This window comes from Papaver somniferum, unplaced genomic scaffold (genome assembly GCF_003573695.1).
Source record: "Papaver somniferum cultivar HN1 unplaced genomic scaffold, ASM357369v1 unplaced-scaffold_117, whole genome shotgun sequence".
Lineage (NCBI taxonomy): Eukaryota > Viridiplantae > Streptophyta > Magnoliopsida > Ranunculales > Papaveraceae > Papaver > Papaver somniferum.
In genome coordinates, this window is record NW_020620714.1 from 7414115 (window position 1) to 7430094 (window position 15980).

At 36.1% G+C, this 15980-nt stretch overlaps 1 protein-coding gene and 1 long non-coding RNA gene across 4 annotated transcripts; both read left to right on the forward strand.

Annotated features, from left to right (window-relative positions):
- Positions 1–259: 259 nt before the first annotated feature.
- Positions 260–3039, forward strand: LOC113329428. The gene is made up of 4 exons (XR_003349876.1): positions 260–722; positions 820–876; positions 1007–1062; positions 2591–3039. It is a non-coding gene; the product is annotated as an uncharacterized LOC113329428 (long non-coding RNA).
- Positions 3040–9708: 6669 nt separating this feature from the next.
- LOC113329587 lies at positions 9709–12209 on the forward strand. Of its 3 annotated transcripts, XM_026576447.1 has the most exons (4): positions 9709–10054; positions 10687–10999; positions 11116–11517; positions 11630–12209. In XM_026576447.1, the coding sequence occupies exons 2-4, from the start codon at positions 10826–10828 to the stop codon at positions 12026–12028; spliced, it is 975 nt and encodes a 324-aa protein (XP_026432232.1). In that variant the 5' UTR covers positions 9709–10054; positions 10687–10825; the 3' UTR covers positions 12029–12209. The 3 variants fall into 3 exon arrangements, 2 of the variants coding, with proteins under 2 accessions (XP_026432232.1, XP_026432231.1); XR_003349947.1 differs by having other exon boundaries at positions 11219–12209; XM_026576446.1 differs by lacking the exon at positions 10687–10999 and having other exon boundaries at positions 11219–11517.
- Positions 12210–15980: the final 3771 nt, after the last annotated feature.

Below are 15980 nucleotides of genomic sequence, written 5' to 3' on the forward strand. Positions count from 1 at the left end.
TAGGATATAGTTTCACTACAAAATATTTTTAGGAATTTTCGATGCGCCTGATTTGGTTCAACGACATCAAAGCGTAACATGGATATTTGAACGGCTCATAAATAAAGTGTAACCTGTTATGTTACACTTCGCTTCACCTTATCACTCTCTAGTATATGATGGGAGAAATCTCCTTTTTTCATCGAAATCTCCAGAAAATGTCTTCTCCTTCCTTTCTATCCTAAGAAACATAAAATTTCATTTTTTTAGTTACGGATTACCTAAAATACAGAGATATCTGAACTGTTTTTGGAAGGGATTTGACTATAAACCCGGATTTGATTTAGATAAAAGATTTTCAGAATATTTTTTTGGGGATGAATGGTTGAATCGGGGGTAGATGAGCAGATCAAATGTTGTCAGTGAATGTAGTCGATCCAAACAGTTTAATTTTCCTTGTTAAGAAGTATCTTGGATGGAATTTTCGATTTCAGGGGAGAAGAATATTTTCACTTATTTGAAAGAAGATATGGATAAACAGAAAAACCCTAATTCTATCTCAAAATAAGAGAAATACAATCTAAGAAAGCATTTCGATTTTGGTTAATCTTCAATTATTTTTGGCGCCATGTAAATCAAAAGGAAAAAAAGCTGGGCGGGATTCTTTCCCGCTTGATCTTCCATTTTCTCTTCTATAAATACAACCCCAAAGTTATCAAGTTATCACAAGATACTGATTGAAGGTATTTTCTCTCTAGATATCACATTACTCTTCAATTTCATATGTTAAATCATACATGCAAACACTAATTTTGTAATTCTTTGGTCTCTTAATTTCAGGCTGATTCCATCCCTTGGTTATCCTAATTTCAAAGACTTTCAGAACTCTAACTTAAAGTTTGTTCTTGGTCTTTGTGTTCCCTTTGTATCTTGTTGCTTTAAAAAAATATATGCATCATCATGTTTTCATGCTTTTTCCCGTGGTTTCTCAGTTTTTCTTTTAATCATGGTGTTTTTCATTGCCCAGGTGAAACATGGTTAACAACAATGAACAACCAGCTCTAGCAACATCATCTTCTGAGGGTACATATCACTTTTCCTTCTTTCTTTTTTTGGGACTTTTACTTCATTCACCAGCACAGATATATTGGTTGTTTTTGATTCTTTTTGTTTCAATCTGTGCTCAGTGGTAGGAATAAGCTTCATTTATCATTTGTTTGAAACTTTGATTGTGGTTCTTTGTATCACTATTGTTGTTAGTTGGATATGTTTGTTTCAATCTGTGCTGAGTGGTAGGAATAAGCTTAATTTATCATTGGTTTAAAACTTTGATTGTGGTTCTGTTAATTACTATTGTTCTACTGCTGCTAATACAAAGTGGGTTGCCCATAGATTGTGTGAAAATTATCTTAACCACTGCTCGGTGATGGTAGTTTTTTTACTGTCAACCTGTTTTTGTTATATGTGTTAAAGGTTTTTGTTTTTGTTGTTCTTGTTCTGTTTATTTCCGTGTTGAAGAGGGTAATTTGTCAAACATCGTACTCCAATGAATATGCTTAATTCGTTAATGATTATGAACATAATATTGTGGTTTGAGGATATTCCAAGTAAATTTCTTATAAAATCATTCAATTTATCTGTTAATTGCATATTTTCCGGATCCCGCAATGTGTATTTGAGTTGATAACATTTTTACTTTAGTAGTTAAGAGTAGCACACTTTTAAGTCAGCAACAATCACAAAATATATGTTAGGTTTGCAATGTTTAAATTTTTTAGCGAGCTTTAACTATGTAACACTCTTGTGTCAAAACTATATAACACTCACTGAGTATTTAAGGCTTTTCATTTTTCAACAACTCAGATCACCTTGTATATGTGTAGGTAGGTCTATTTGGTAGCTTGCTTGGGCCCAACCTTCTCTAACTGCAAGCAGTAGTGTTAGAAAGTTCTCCCTGTTACTTGGAGTCTGAAATCTAAGTTGAACAATGAATTGATTTCCATCTTTTTCATCTCTTCAGCGCTTACTCCACCCACTTTTGCATAATATGCGTTATTGTAAAATCTGTGTAGGGTCTCAATTTTATCATCCAATTTTCCAGGTTTTGTCATACATAATTTGTTATAAGTAAAGTTTGAGAAGGAAAACAAGTGTCTGATAGTACTACTTATGAGTCGTCAATAAGACTTTGCTGATATCATCACATTTGTGATCAAGAGGCGATGAACCTTGTTAGATGAACATATGAACGTTGTAGAAATTTATCTATGTATATGCATGCTATGATGAAGCAGAATAGACTACTGGTTGCATGCTTGAAAATATGATTTATGTATTGTTGAATTCTCATACTGGGTGCTCTGACAACATGGAATTGTCAATTACTATGTATTGGTTTACTCCCCATGTTTATTTATGCGAAGATGATATCCATCTGTCTGACTGATCTAAGGCATATAGTTCATATTGATCAGGAATGTTAATATGTTTATGATATTTTCCATGACTTCTATTTGCACTCTCGAAACCTTTCTTTGAACTCATTTGCATGTTATATTATTACACTATATTTACTACCTTCCCACAAAACTAATCTTTTTTCATGTTTCAGGCACAACACCCACATCAAAGAACTTACGGGGAGCGTATGACACGATGAAAGCGCTAATGCGGCAACGCAGTGAAGCGGGAGCTACACCACCCACTGAGGCAAAAGTATGTGCTTAGGTTTTAAAGAAAAAGCAAAGACGACGTCGTTCTGCGACCACTGTTTCTAACAATGAAGGAATTCATGAGATGCTACAAGCGCAGGCTGATAGAATTCAAGCTTAGGATTAGCAAATATGTGCCCAGAATGAGGTTATCAAAAAGTTGAAAGAAGATAGGGAAAAGGTCATAAGAAACATGTAGGATATGATGATACGTTCTCTCGGGCTAAACAACATTACGGCTGATGGAACTGAAAGTTGAATGCAGTCACATTAATGTTTTAGTCTTGGTATTTTTTTTCTTTTCCTAAACTGATGTTATTGGTAGAGTTTATTTATCAGGTTTTTTCTAGTGTGGATCCTGTATAAACAATTTATTTTAATGGGTAATTATTTTTTACTCAACTTATATTATTTATTTAAATTTTTATTTGTTTATATTTATTTTTTGTGTAATAATAAATGTAGGCTAGTCACCAAAGAAAAAATGGTGACGAGTTTGGTATGATCTGAAAATATTTATGGTGAGGGTAGTATTGTGTCTCTAATAATTTTTGAGACAATGACTGTCTGAAAAATTATTTTGGAGACGATTATATTTGCAGGTAAAAGATGATATTTGTTATTGAAATGACCATAGAGAGACGATCCTAATTGGTCACTATAGGTCACTATACGTATTTTTAGAGACGACTAAATTTTGTTATTGATTTTTTATTTTGAGACGAAAGTTATTCAACTGCTAAACCATTATTTTTTTAGAGATGAAAAAATTTCATGGCTAAAACTATTTATGTGACGAATTTGTTTCTTCACTACAAGTATATATTGAGACGAATAAATTACGCGACTAAAACTATTTATGTGATGATCTTGTTTCTTCACTATAAGTACATTTTGAGACGAACAAATTTTACGGCTAAACTATTTTATGTGACGAATTTGTTTCTTCACTATAAGTATATTTCGAGACGAAAAAATTTCACAGCTAAAGCTATTTTAAGTGATAAAACATTTTCCTCACCAAAAATACCTAGAGTGACAAAATCCTTCATCACAAAATTAGTGAACAATGTCAATTTTATTTGCTCACGAAAAGATAGTTTTGGTGGCAAAATGACATATGTCACTAATTAAAAAAATTCGGTGACGATTTTTAAGGATGTCACAAAACACTTTCAACGACTCACTATAGGTGATGAAATTTTTTGCGCCGCTGAATTCTTTTTGCAACGAAAAAATTGGTTTTCGTGACATAATATTTTTCCACAAAAAGCGACTTTTGTTGTAGTGCTTGTTGATGCTATGTATTTTGCTTCGGCTGACGATAATGCCACCGTACTTTGTTTTTTTGAACTCTAAGAGATAACTTTTGTTCCCATACAGAAAACATAGCCTGATGTGCTTTTTCGGTCTTCAATAGAACCTGCCCAATCGCTATCTGTGAAGCCAATTAAATCATTATCTTTTTCTCTTGTATACTTGATGCCAAAATTCTTTGTTCCCTTGATATATCGGAGAATTCTTTTTGCGGCGGCATAGTGTAACTTGCTTGGCTCGCTCGTAAACCGTGAAACAATGCTGGTTGCATTGACGATGTCTGGCCTTGTATTTGTTAAGTATATCAGTGAGCCGACTAGAGTTCTGAATAAGGTTGGATCAACTTTTTTCGCTCCATCATTTGTTACCAAATTTCTCATTGGTACCCATTGGAGTTGCAATTGGTTTGCAATCCATCATGTTGAACCTTTTCAGTAAGTCTTCCGCATATTTTTCTTGAGAAATGAATATTTCTTCTGGAGATTGTTTTACTTGAATCCCAAGAAAATATCGCATAATTCCTAAGTCTGTCATCTCATATTATTTCATCATCTCCTTCTTAAATTTTTCTGCCATGTCTTGTTTTGTGCTGGCGTAAATTAAATCATCAACATAGAGACAGACGATTAGGAAATCCGCACCTTTTTTTCTTATGTAGAGGGATGGCTCAATTGGACTCTTTTCGAATCCATTATCTCGGAAATACTTGTCGATTTTGCTGTTCCATGCACGCGGTGCTTGCTTGAGGCCATATAGTGCTTTGCGGAGACGATAAACCATGTTTTCTTTTCCTTTTCGGACATATCCTTGAGGTTGTTCAACGTACACCTCTTCTTCAAGTTCTCCGTTTAGGAACGCCGACTTTACGTCCAATTGGTAGACCTTCATTTTTAGTTGAGATGCCAAAGCTAACACCATCCGGATTGTTTCCATGCGAGCGACTGGGGCGAATGTCTCGTTGTAGTCGATTCCTGGTTGCTGGGAAAATCCTTTTGCAACTAGCCTTGCCTTGTGCTTTTGAATCGAACCATCTTCGTTGTACTTTGTCTTGTAGACCCATTTCAGACCAATGATCTCTTTGTCACTTGGCTGATTAACAAGCTCCCATGTCTTGTTTTTCTCGATTACTCGCATTTCTTCGTCCATGGCATGTCTCCATTTTTCTTCCTTCGCCGCTTCCTCATATTTTTGATGCTTTAGTACTATAAACGCACAATTAGATATATCATAAATATCTCTTAGGGAACACAGCTTTCTTGGTGGGGCACTTGCTTCCGATGAACTTGGACTTTGTTGTGTTGGACTAAGAGATCGCGGGCATGCTGGTGGAGTACTTTCTTCTTGATGTGGCTGATCTGGCTGGTCTTCGATGAGTAGTGGAAACTCATAGTTGTCTGGTTCATCATTCCAATCCCAGGATTTGAATTCATCGAAGATAACATCTCTTGAAATTACCAGTTCCTTTGTTTGTGGCTTTAGAAGTCTATATGCTTTAGACTCTTCGCTGTATCCGATGAATATAAGCTTTTCTCCTTTCTCATCGAACTTTTCTCTATGTTGGGATGGAATATGTGAGTATGCTACGCAACCAAAAATTCTGAAAGAAGTTACCTCGGGCTTTTTCTTATGCCAAGCTTCATATGGAGTTTTGTTGAGAACTGCTTTTGTCGGCGAACGATTAAGGATGTAGACCGCCGTGTTGACTGCTTCTGCCCAATAACTATTGGGTAGCTTCCTTGCTTTCAACATGCTGCGAGCCGTTTCCACGATCGTACGATTTTTTATTTACGCGACACCGTTTTGTTGTGGAGTGTATCAGACGGTAAGCTCCTTCTTAATACCGTTTTCTTTGCAGTAGTTGATAAACTCATTTGAGGTAAATTCTCCACCACGGTCTGTACGGAAAACCTTTAGTTGGTGACCACTTTGCTTCTCTGCCAACGCCTTGAACTCTAAGAATTTAGGGAATGCCTCGGACTTTTGCTCGAGAATATACACCCACATCATCCTGGTATAATCATCCACGAATAGGAGAAAATATCTTCTGTTGTTGAGTGAAGTTGTTCTTGTCGGACCGCAGATATCGGCGTGCACCAATTCGAGGGGCCTTCTTGCTCTCCACGATTTATTTGTAAATGGAAATCTATGGAACTTTCCAAGAATACAACCTTCACATATTTTATCTCCACCGCTGATATTGGGAAGACTAATTACCATGTTCTTTGATTTTAGAACCTTCAAAGATCTATAGTTGAGATGCCCGTACCTCAAATGCCATAACTTGCATTCATCAATATGATTGGTACTCATTACACAATTTTCAATTTATGGCATAGATAGAGGAAAGACAAAATTTCCTGACATTTTTACTTTTACCACCAATTTCTTGTTAATTTTACCATAAATTGTGCATTCTCCGTCTTCGAAATGTAGTGAGTACCCCTTTCTTATAAGTTGTCCAACACTTAATAAATTTTGAGCTATGCCAAGAACATCAGATATATATCGAGTTTTACCTGACTTTGTATGTACGCATATGACTCCTCTTCCTTCAACATTCTGGAACTTTCCATCTCCAAGTTTGACTGGAGGAATCTCTTGTTCCTCCAATTTTACGAAATATTCTTTGTTTCCTGTCATATGGCTGCTGCATCCACTGTCGACGTACCATATACCTTGCGATTCTTGCTGCGAGGTGAGGCAGGAATAGAATACTTGATTTTGAGAATTGTTTTTCTCGGAATAGTTTGCTTCATTTAGCCAACAATCTTTCTCCATGTGATTTAATTTATCACACTTGGTGCACTTATACTTGCAATGTTCAGTTACATGTCCAAACTTTTTGCAAACATTGCATCGGAAATTTGAGGAGTTATTTTTTCCGTACCTTTGATTGTTGTTTCTATAACCTCCTTTTCCTTTTCCACATCCGCGGTAGAAATTTCTGGGTCCTTGAGTTGACGTCGACCCTTTCTCGTACTGCGAGTTGGATGACGATCCCCCTCTGGAGCTTTCTTTTCTGGCTTCTGTATTTTTCTTCTCACTGAAATTTATTTCTGATTGAAATGCCTGCTCCAATGGTTGCTCCGCGAACCTATTTATTCTTTTCTCGTGCGCCTCGAGTGAACCCATTAATTCATGTACCGAGAGAGTCGATAAATTTTTTGATTCTTCAATGGCAGCGACGATGTGATCGAATTTGAATGGTAAGCTCCTTAAAATCTTTTCTACAACTCTTTTATTTTCTATGTATCTCCATAAATACTAATTTGATTTATTATACCAGTAACTCTTGAAAAGAAATTCTGGATAGTTTCATTTTCTTTCATAAGTAGATTATCAAAATCTCGCCCTAAGTTTTGTAGTTTAATGGAGATTACCTTTTCTGATCCTTGGAATGCTACTTTGAGAATATTCCAGGCCTCCTTCGAAGTTTTCGCCACCGACATTCGAGGAAAAATAGTTTTGCTTACCCATTGTTGTAGAAATAGTAGTGCTTTAGCATCCTTCTTCTTGTTTTCCTTGAACTCCTTTTTCTCTGCATCCGTCCATGACGATAGAGCTTCTGCCGACTCGGGTACCTTATAACCATCTTCTACAAAATCCCATAAGTCTTGTGAAATGAATAATGTTTTCATTTGTAAACTCCAATAATCATAACTCTCACCATCAAAAATTGGAATTAGACTTTGGGCATAATTGAAACCTTGAATACTTTGGTTAATTGCCATGGGTAGAATTTTAGGATTACTGGGTTAGGTTTGCTCTGATACCAAATTTGTTGGTGCAATGCGGAAATGTGATGGGTTTATGGAAATGAATTTAGGAAGAGAGGTTGGTTAATTGAAAGGTGAGGCTTATATTAATATGAAAATGAAAATATTACAAGAGGCTTGTGTAGCAACTTTGGCTTACACTAGTTGTTTACAAAGAGGCACTTTGGCTCTTACTCTAAACTCTAGCTCTCACTCTAACTCTTGTTTACTCACTTGAGTTTTTGATTGTTGTTGGATGGTCCCAAATGAATCCATCCTATGCCTATTTATAGGCTTCATGACCAACTACTTACTTCTCTAGATAGTTCTATCTAGACTCTTCTTTACACTCTCAACTTAGATATTACAAGAAAATTCTAGAGAAAAGAATTCTCTAGATAATACTTGATGTAAAGAAGACCTAGAAGATTCTAGCATGTATTGGGTTTTATTTAGTGTAGATGATTCTTGGGCTTTACTTATTGGGCTTTCTAGAATAGTCACAAATTACTTATGTTTTTAACAGCCTCAGTACTATGAGATTGGATAAGTAGCCTAACTCTTTTGGAATGATTCCCTGAAAACCGTTGCCAAAAATATTAACGTGTATGAGATTGGAACAATAAGATATATTTTGCAGGATTTCTCCTTCCATGGAATTATTTGAAAGATTCAAACGTGTTAACCGAGAGAGACGACCGATTTGCTGTGGGATTTCACCGTGGACACTGTTGTTGAAGAGGTTGAGAGTCTTAAGAAAGCTAAGGTTTCCAATGTGGGAAGAAATGGAACCTACCAATCTCTGTGATCGAAGATCAATCACGGTGACTCTACTACGATGACGACGACTGCAATGCAACACCTGTCCACTCGCAAAAATGGAGAGAGTTATTCCTGTCGTTCCAGGAACTCAATGTTCCGAGTGGATCTTCAGTAATTTCATTCTTGAAAGCTGTTAATGCCAGCCGGTCGCTTGATTGGTTATCATAATTGATCGCAGCAACGCAATAAACAGTATGGACATATAAGAAATGATGAGAGTAAGGCTGCATAATAATAGGAATAGCTTAGTACCGAAGCTGAAAGAATTCTGATGCTGTGCTAATAACTTCATGTCTTTAACATGAACAGATTTAGAGCTTTAAAAATTAAATGAATAAGTTTACTCAACTGGATTAATATTTATATAGGTTTATGTTTGACGTTGCTTAAAAGAATGAGTGTTTTACTTCCAAAGTCCAACCATAAGTCTTTGTAATCATTCAGTTTAGGTGGAGTTGGAAAGTAAGGGTTTGTGATATAACATTGGATCTTTAGTTTGGTCAAATCTCATATTATTGAGAAAACGAAGTCATACACACAAAAGCCTTTTAAGTTTAGGTTCTAGAGAGATACCCTTTTAAGCAGTGAAATTTCAAATGTTCCCATTATCAGAAGACTAAGTATGATCAGAAATAAAGAAAGAAAAAGATGGAGTAGCTAATTAGTCGTCCTACGATATCAAATGTACTCATGAAACTTGATTTTGTTAACAAGAAAAGATTAATGAAGTTGGTAATTGATATATATATTCACATAGAAATGATTATTCTGACAAAGACGTAAGTGAAGGTGTTTTCGGATGAAAAGAAGGTTAGCCAGAGAATAACAAAAAATATGATAACTATAACACCTTCATTGAAGAGCTTTCCAAGTCCGTGGGCACTTTATCAATCGGAGTGCAACTCCATGAAGATTGAAGAACTTGGTGAAAATTGATGGGTTTAGTGATTAACCATTTGAGTAAACGAAACTTGAGAATATACAAAAAGAACGAGGTCAAAAGTGTACATAAATCATTTAATTACTGGGCCGGACTCTGGAGCCCCTAACCCGGATTTACAAAACTCTTAGGGGTTTTATTATCCACTTTCCAGTTCTCAATTGACTTCACTTAAACGCAGACAGCCATGGCTCTGCAACAACTAAGATCAAGATTTCGAATACTTCAAAACCCTGGTTTAATCAAATTGTTTTCTACCACTAATTCATCTTCATCATCTGATTCTTATGATCTTAACCTTCAAAACCCTAATTTAACCCAATCATTTTCTACTACATCATCATCATCTGAATGTGATGATCCAAATGAAGAAGAAGAAGTGGTAAATCAAAAGTACAAAGGTGTATGTAGAGAAAGGGGGAAGTGGGCAGCTCAAATTACAGATCCACAAAAAAGAAAAGCAAAAATCTGGTTAGGTACACCGCAAGAGGCTTCTAGAGCTTATCATCAAGCTGTTCTTAGATTTGGAGGTAAAATTGTTTCTTTCAGACCTTCAATTCTATTTTCCTATTCTTCATCTTTTCAATTAGTAATTACTTGTGACTCATTTTCAATTAGTAAGATTTAGAGGCATATTGCCTACATTTCATCAATTGTTGTTCAATTTTTTAAATTTCGTTTTCTATTCTGATGTTGTGAGTTGTAAGCTGTTGAATTGTCATACCATGGAGTTGAGTTTGAAACTAGTTAGCTCCATAATTGTTCAAAACTTAACATTCGGAATATGATTCAGGGAAAGCAACACATAGAACCTGTAGTGCCTACAATACTAGTGTCAGTTCCTCAATTATGTGCCAAAATGGAGGTTTTTTCCCTTGAACTTTGGCGCTGGCTTGTAACAATAGCAACAGCAAACATGTTTTCCACATCACTTTATTTGGTTCTTACATAGTAAGAACCTTACTTGAAAGCCATTGTATCAGTCTTAGAGTTGGATTATCACCTTGATTCTAAAAACTCCCCTGCACAAGGCCCACTCTAAGACTCTAAGTCAGCAACGATTGTTAAAATCTCATCAACGTAACTTTTTATTTTTTTTAAGATGCTGTTTTCGTTGCGACTCTAAGCTTAAGTAAAATTTTGAGTTTTTCTTGATTGGTAGTGGCTTCTGGAGAGAAAAACAAGTCACTTTCAGATACCGAGCGAAAACATTTCATAGATTTATGTGTAAGGGAAGTTAATGAAGAGGGTAGATTGATTACACGTTAAAGCCTCAATCATGTACCAGAGTGGGTCAAGAGATGGAGAAGAAATTTGGTTTGAAATTAACTCAAACTCAGCTGCTTTATCGGTGGAGAAATCTAAGAAAGCAGTATGTCGCTTGGTCAAAGCTAATGAATGCTGCAGGTCATGGATATGATGCAAAGACTCATACCTTTGATTGGTCAAAAGATAAATGGGCTGATTTCATTAAGGTAGTTACCTTACCTTTAACTCTAGATTCTTTATTGTTTCATTTCAATTAGGGTACTTAGTTCAAACAATTTTAACTTTTTTGTGTTAACGAAGTCGTTTTAATATGAGAAATTAGATGGTACCTGAATCAAGTAGGTTCCAGAAAGAGCCTTTGCAACATGCAGATGAACTTAGAACTTTGTTTGAGTGTACTGTTATGAATGACTCTCAATATACAGATGGGCTACACTGGAGTACTTCTGTAAAGAAATATTATATTGATCTTTGCGTAAAGGAAATTAATGAAAAGGGTAGATTGCTTACACGGTTAAGGCCTCAATCATGGATTAAGGTGTCTCAACAACTAGAGAAGAAATTTGGTTCGAAATTCAACCAGAATCAGTTGTCAAGCCAATGGGTACATCTAAGACGTCAGTATATTGCTTGGTCAAAGCTAATGAATGCGGCTGGAAGTGGATACAATGCAAAGACTCATACCTTTGATTGGTCTGAAGATAAGTGGGCTGAGTTCACTAAGGTACTTATATTTCACTCTATAATTTTCTTATTTTTTTAATTTCAATTAGAGCAATGTAATTCAGACAAATTAGGTTTTCTGGTGCTAAAGTAGTTTTAAAGTGTGAAATATGATGGTCTCTGAATCAAGTAAATTCAGAAAAAAGCCTTTGCAATTCGCTAGTGAACTCAGAACCCTATTTGGAAGTACAGTGGAGACTGAGAATGATGAGAATAAACCTCAGTTAGATGACATGCCATGCTCTACCTCAAATTCCGACCAATTTAGTGATGCTGGAGTACATAGAAGAAAGACGTTAACAACTTCTGATGATGCGAATGATCAAAAGATAGGAGCAAGTGTGGAAGAATGTGTGAAGTCTTTGAATGAACCAAGAGCAAGTCATGATCTCCCTCGACATCTTTATAGTGCTGCACTTAAATCATTTTGCCAAGGAAAAGAATATAGGATTGTTTGGATGGCTGTTACTGCCCCAGAAGATCGAGTATCATTTCTTCAAAGTTTACTGTGAACTGCTATGAAATCTACTCTTAGATAGCCCTCCTAACTATGCGTAGTTTTAACATTTTAGAAATTCTTCCCCTTTAACTGTTTGTTTTCAGAATAAATAACCCTTTGACCAGAAAATCAAGTTTCTTTTCTTCTAAATTTGTCGAATATAGTGATCTGATTTTTCATATCAATGTGTAACTCAAGCCAAAATGTCTACACCTTTTTTATTTATGCATCTCTTGTTTGGTTGTTTGCCACTTCGCCTGCAATTTGTTAATGAAAATGTGCAATCTCAAAGAGTTTGAGTCAGCGATTCCGCAACTCCACTGACTCAGACAACTGAGGGTCATGTTCTTTTTATTTTGGATCTGACTCATCATAATCTGATTTGTCTGGATTTGGCTCAAATTACTGGGCTCATCCGAACTGACTCAATGTGTTTGTTTTCTTCGAGTCAGATGTGACTTAATTGACTCAAAAATACGTGAATCAATGGGTTTTTTTTTCTTTTCTTTTTTTTGATGGGAAAAGATTACGGCTGCACAAGACCCGCCCACCAAACCCAAACCCTCCCGTACCCACTAAACCCGTGGATTCTTAGTCCAAACCTCCCCGTTGTGAGTGCGGGGTTGGTTATGAAAAAAAATCGTTGTATGTGGGTGCGAGGTTGGTTTAAGCTACTACTCGCCCAAAAAACTCGCAGATTATATACCATTAGATAAAACTAATTCTAACCGTCCATTAGGAAACCCTAATACTAGTAGATAATATTTGAGTCAGTGGTTTGTTCCATGAATCAGTGACGTTTTATTCCTTAAATCAAACGGGTCCTAGCCAAAAATAATATTTGAGTCAGACCGCGAGTCAGATCACATCAAACTACTAAAAAATCAAACGGTCCAATACAATCTGACTCGTGCCGAGTTAGGGACGAGTCAGCAAAAAAACAATGAGAGCATTAAGAAATCAAACGTTGTGTCGCAAACTGAAGAAAGACAATTTTTTATAATTGAGAAATAAAACGTTGTGTCCTAAACTGAAGAAGCACATATATATCTTTTCGAATTTTTCTTTCTCACTAAGAAGAGTCGCTCCTCTTGGCAAAAGACATATCCAAGAGTCATAATAGTGTCTATAAAATGAGCAAACAATTCCACACCCCGTAACCTACTCATCATCAACACAATCAGTCGATCTATTATCCATATTCCATACATCACTTCACTTCATCCATATCTCAACCTCATCTGCTACCATAATGGCTGATAATGTCACCGCAGAGGATATTAAAAACTTCTGTTCGGATGCAAGAGTGCTATATAGAAGGCTAGCTGTGGACAATGCTCGGGATCTTCTTGTATGCATGGAGGCAATAGCATTATGGATTTTTCTCGAAGGAATGGGGTTCCCAAATCTAGTCAAGAAGCTTCTGAGGACCGATGATAAGGTTCTTAACATGATCATGGATGAAGCTTCTCTCTGCTTTGGATGGATTGAATCAATTACACCTCCTTTACCGTCTAATGTGTCTGATATTCCATTTACCCAAGAGTTAATGGGGGGTAAACCATTAAACTCTGCATTGGTATACAGGAACAGGATGGATGTCTTGAGGAAAGTGAATGCGACCGTGTCCGAATCATTTTCTGTCTCATTTGAAGACATCATCCGAGAAGTGTCTGGTATGAGCTTTGCGGAATTGAGCGTTCAGCCTTTACTGCCGGATCAGCATGATGCCCGTTCATTTCCATATCATTACCCACAACAAGCACCACGTGTTGTTGGCCAACCGTTATATGGTTTGAAGAGTACCGATGGTGTCGATATCGCAGTGTATCCATTAATGATGTTTTCTAGTGTCGATAATGAAGAACATGTTCCAGAAATCAAACACGGTATATTCTTTAGGTTTTATCGGCAAAATCCAGTTCAACAAAGAGAACTGGAAAGTTTTTTAGAAAGGTAATCTCGTTCAACAATCAAATATTGCAGGTTAAATATGTGTACGTTATGTGTCATCTTGTATATCTCAGTCACCAAACTAATTCATTTCACATTGCAGATCGTTTGGTGACGGGTGTATCGAGAAAGTCACAATGCAGCAAGTTCCCGATAATGAGACGCCACTGTGGGCATCGGTTGTTTTCTGCTCTGAGATCCCGGTCCTTGCAATCATGCAAGGCAGAGAAACTGCACCGATGAGCATAAATGGGAAGAAAGTTTGGGCTGGGAAAGAATGGATGTGATCCAAGAGAAGGGATACAATGTTTTTTTTTGTTTTTTGTTTGAGTTTATGTTTGGTTGGCTAGTTCTTGGTACAATCAAGACCAGCAGCACACTTTCAGTGTATTTTATTCATTGGATAAACATAAATTCATCATTTCAAATATATCAATAATAATTCATTCTTTATTGCCTTACATTTCCTCATGCATCTATATATATATGTCAGATTTATTTCTGTTCATGCCTATCACCTGGGGCTTCCGCAGTGTCCATGATCATTTTAATAGTTGAGTGTATCTAATGCTAGAGCATACAAACTTATCGTGAACTCTCAAATTCAGAAGAAGAAAAGATGAATTTGGGACACAAGAAAATTATTGCATGGTTAAAATAGTGTGAGAGATTATTATTGTTCAAGAGGATAAAAGAGTAGAAGAATGTCACAGCTTGAGAGTTATGCAAGGGATGAGTGTAACTCACCAAGGATGAACAAAACTTGAGGATGGTTTCAAAATGATATTCATTGTTTAATATTTTGAAAATTTGAAGCCATGTATAAGAAACCTTATTTTCATCCAAATATGTATTCATAACTTATAGAGATTTAGCTACCTCCACAATAACAAAAAAAAAAAAAAAAAGAAAAAGAACTAAAGACTTTTTAGCTAATCTGCAGAGAAAGTGTTTACCAAAGAACAAATAACAGAATCACTTGGTGAAAAGTTTCTTCCAGATTTTTTAGCATATTGTGAAGATTCTGCAATGCGTTGCCAGTCTCTTTTCCTCCGGAAACACCATTGATGATGGTAGAATCACTTGATGCAAAGTGTCTTCCACGCATCTTGCGAAGAAACTGCAATGCCTTTCCTGTCTCTTTTCCACCCAAAAAACCATTGATGATGGTATCATATGTTCTAGAATTTGGTAAACAACCCTACTCTTCCATTTTGATGATTAATTTGTCAGCCTCCAAGAACATCTTGTTAGAAAACAGGCCTGTAGGGGTAAAATACCGCACACTCCTCAAATGTGTTAAATGAGGATAATCAAGTCTGAGCGAGGGCAATCGTGTATAGCTAAACCATAATGACGTATCAGATGACGTCAGGGTACGTAGTCACGAGTAAAGTGTGAAGAACCATGCGAAGTTGAGAGTGTATGCGAGAAGAATCAATGTAAATATGCGTTAGTAACGCACACCAGATCCGAAAATAGGGGCTTTATTAGCTGTCATCCAATATGTAAGACCCTATATAAGAGATTGAACGACCATGAAAAGGGAGAGATCCTTTTGAGAGATTAGACAAGAAACTTAGGAGAGAGAAAGATTATTTGGAGAACAAGTTAGGGTTTTCATATTACTTTGTATCCAATTCTAAGACCTTAATGAATATTCTTATGATTCTTGCATTTCTTAAGATGATTACTTAGATTTAGATTTCTATATGGATGTGGTTGTAGGATTTCATGCAACTACATTTTGCTACCCATGGCTATCATCTTTATACTTTTGGTTACATTAAAATACCGAAGAAGTATGAATCGTGTGATTTCTATTAGCTTATAATTTAATCTCTTTGCTAATACTGCATCTATTTTAATCGTGCGACAACCCGATTTCTATTAGACTTTTGGGCCTCTCCATCTTCTGCTATATGTGGTTGTAGGATTTCATGCAACTACATTTTGCGATCTCGTCATTATGGTCGTTACATTCACATTTCAATGGGTCGTTACATTAAAAC

What these genes read in the sequence shown, in the direction of transcription:
- LOC113329587 (XM_026576446.1), top strand. Translation starts at nt 9,712, where the DNA reads ATGGCTCTGCAACAACTAAGATCAAGATTTCGAATACTTCAAAACCCT. An exon ending in AGCTGTTCTTAGATTTGGAG is followed by an intron (nt 10,055 to 11,218) that starts GTAAAATTGTTT and finishes CTCAATATACAG; the next exon opens with ATGGGCTACACTGGAGTACT. An exon ending in AGTGGGCTGAGTTCACTAAG is followed by an intron (nt 11,518 to 11,629) that starts GTACTTATATTT and finishes GTGTGAAATATG; the next exon opens with ATGGTCTCTGAATCAAGTAA.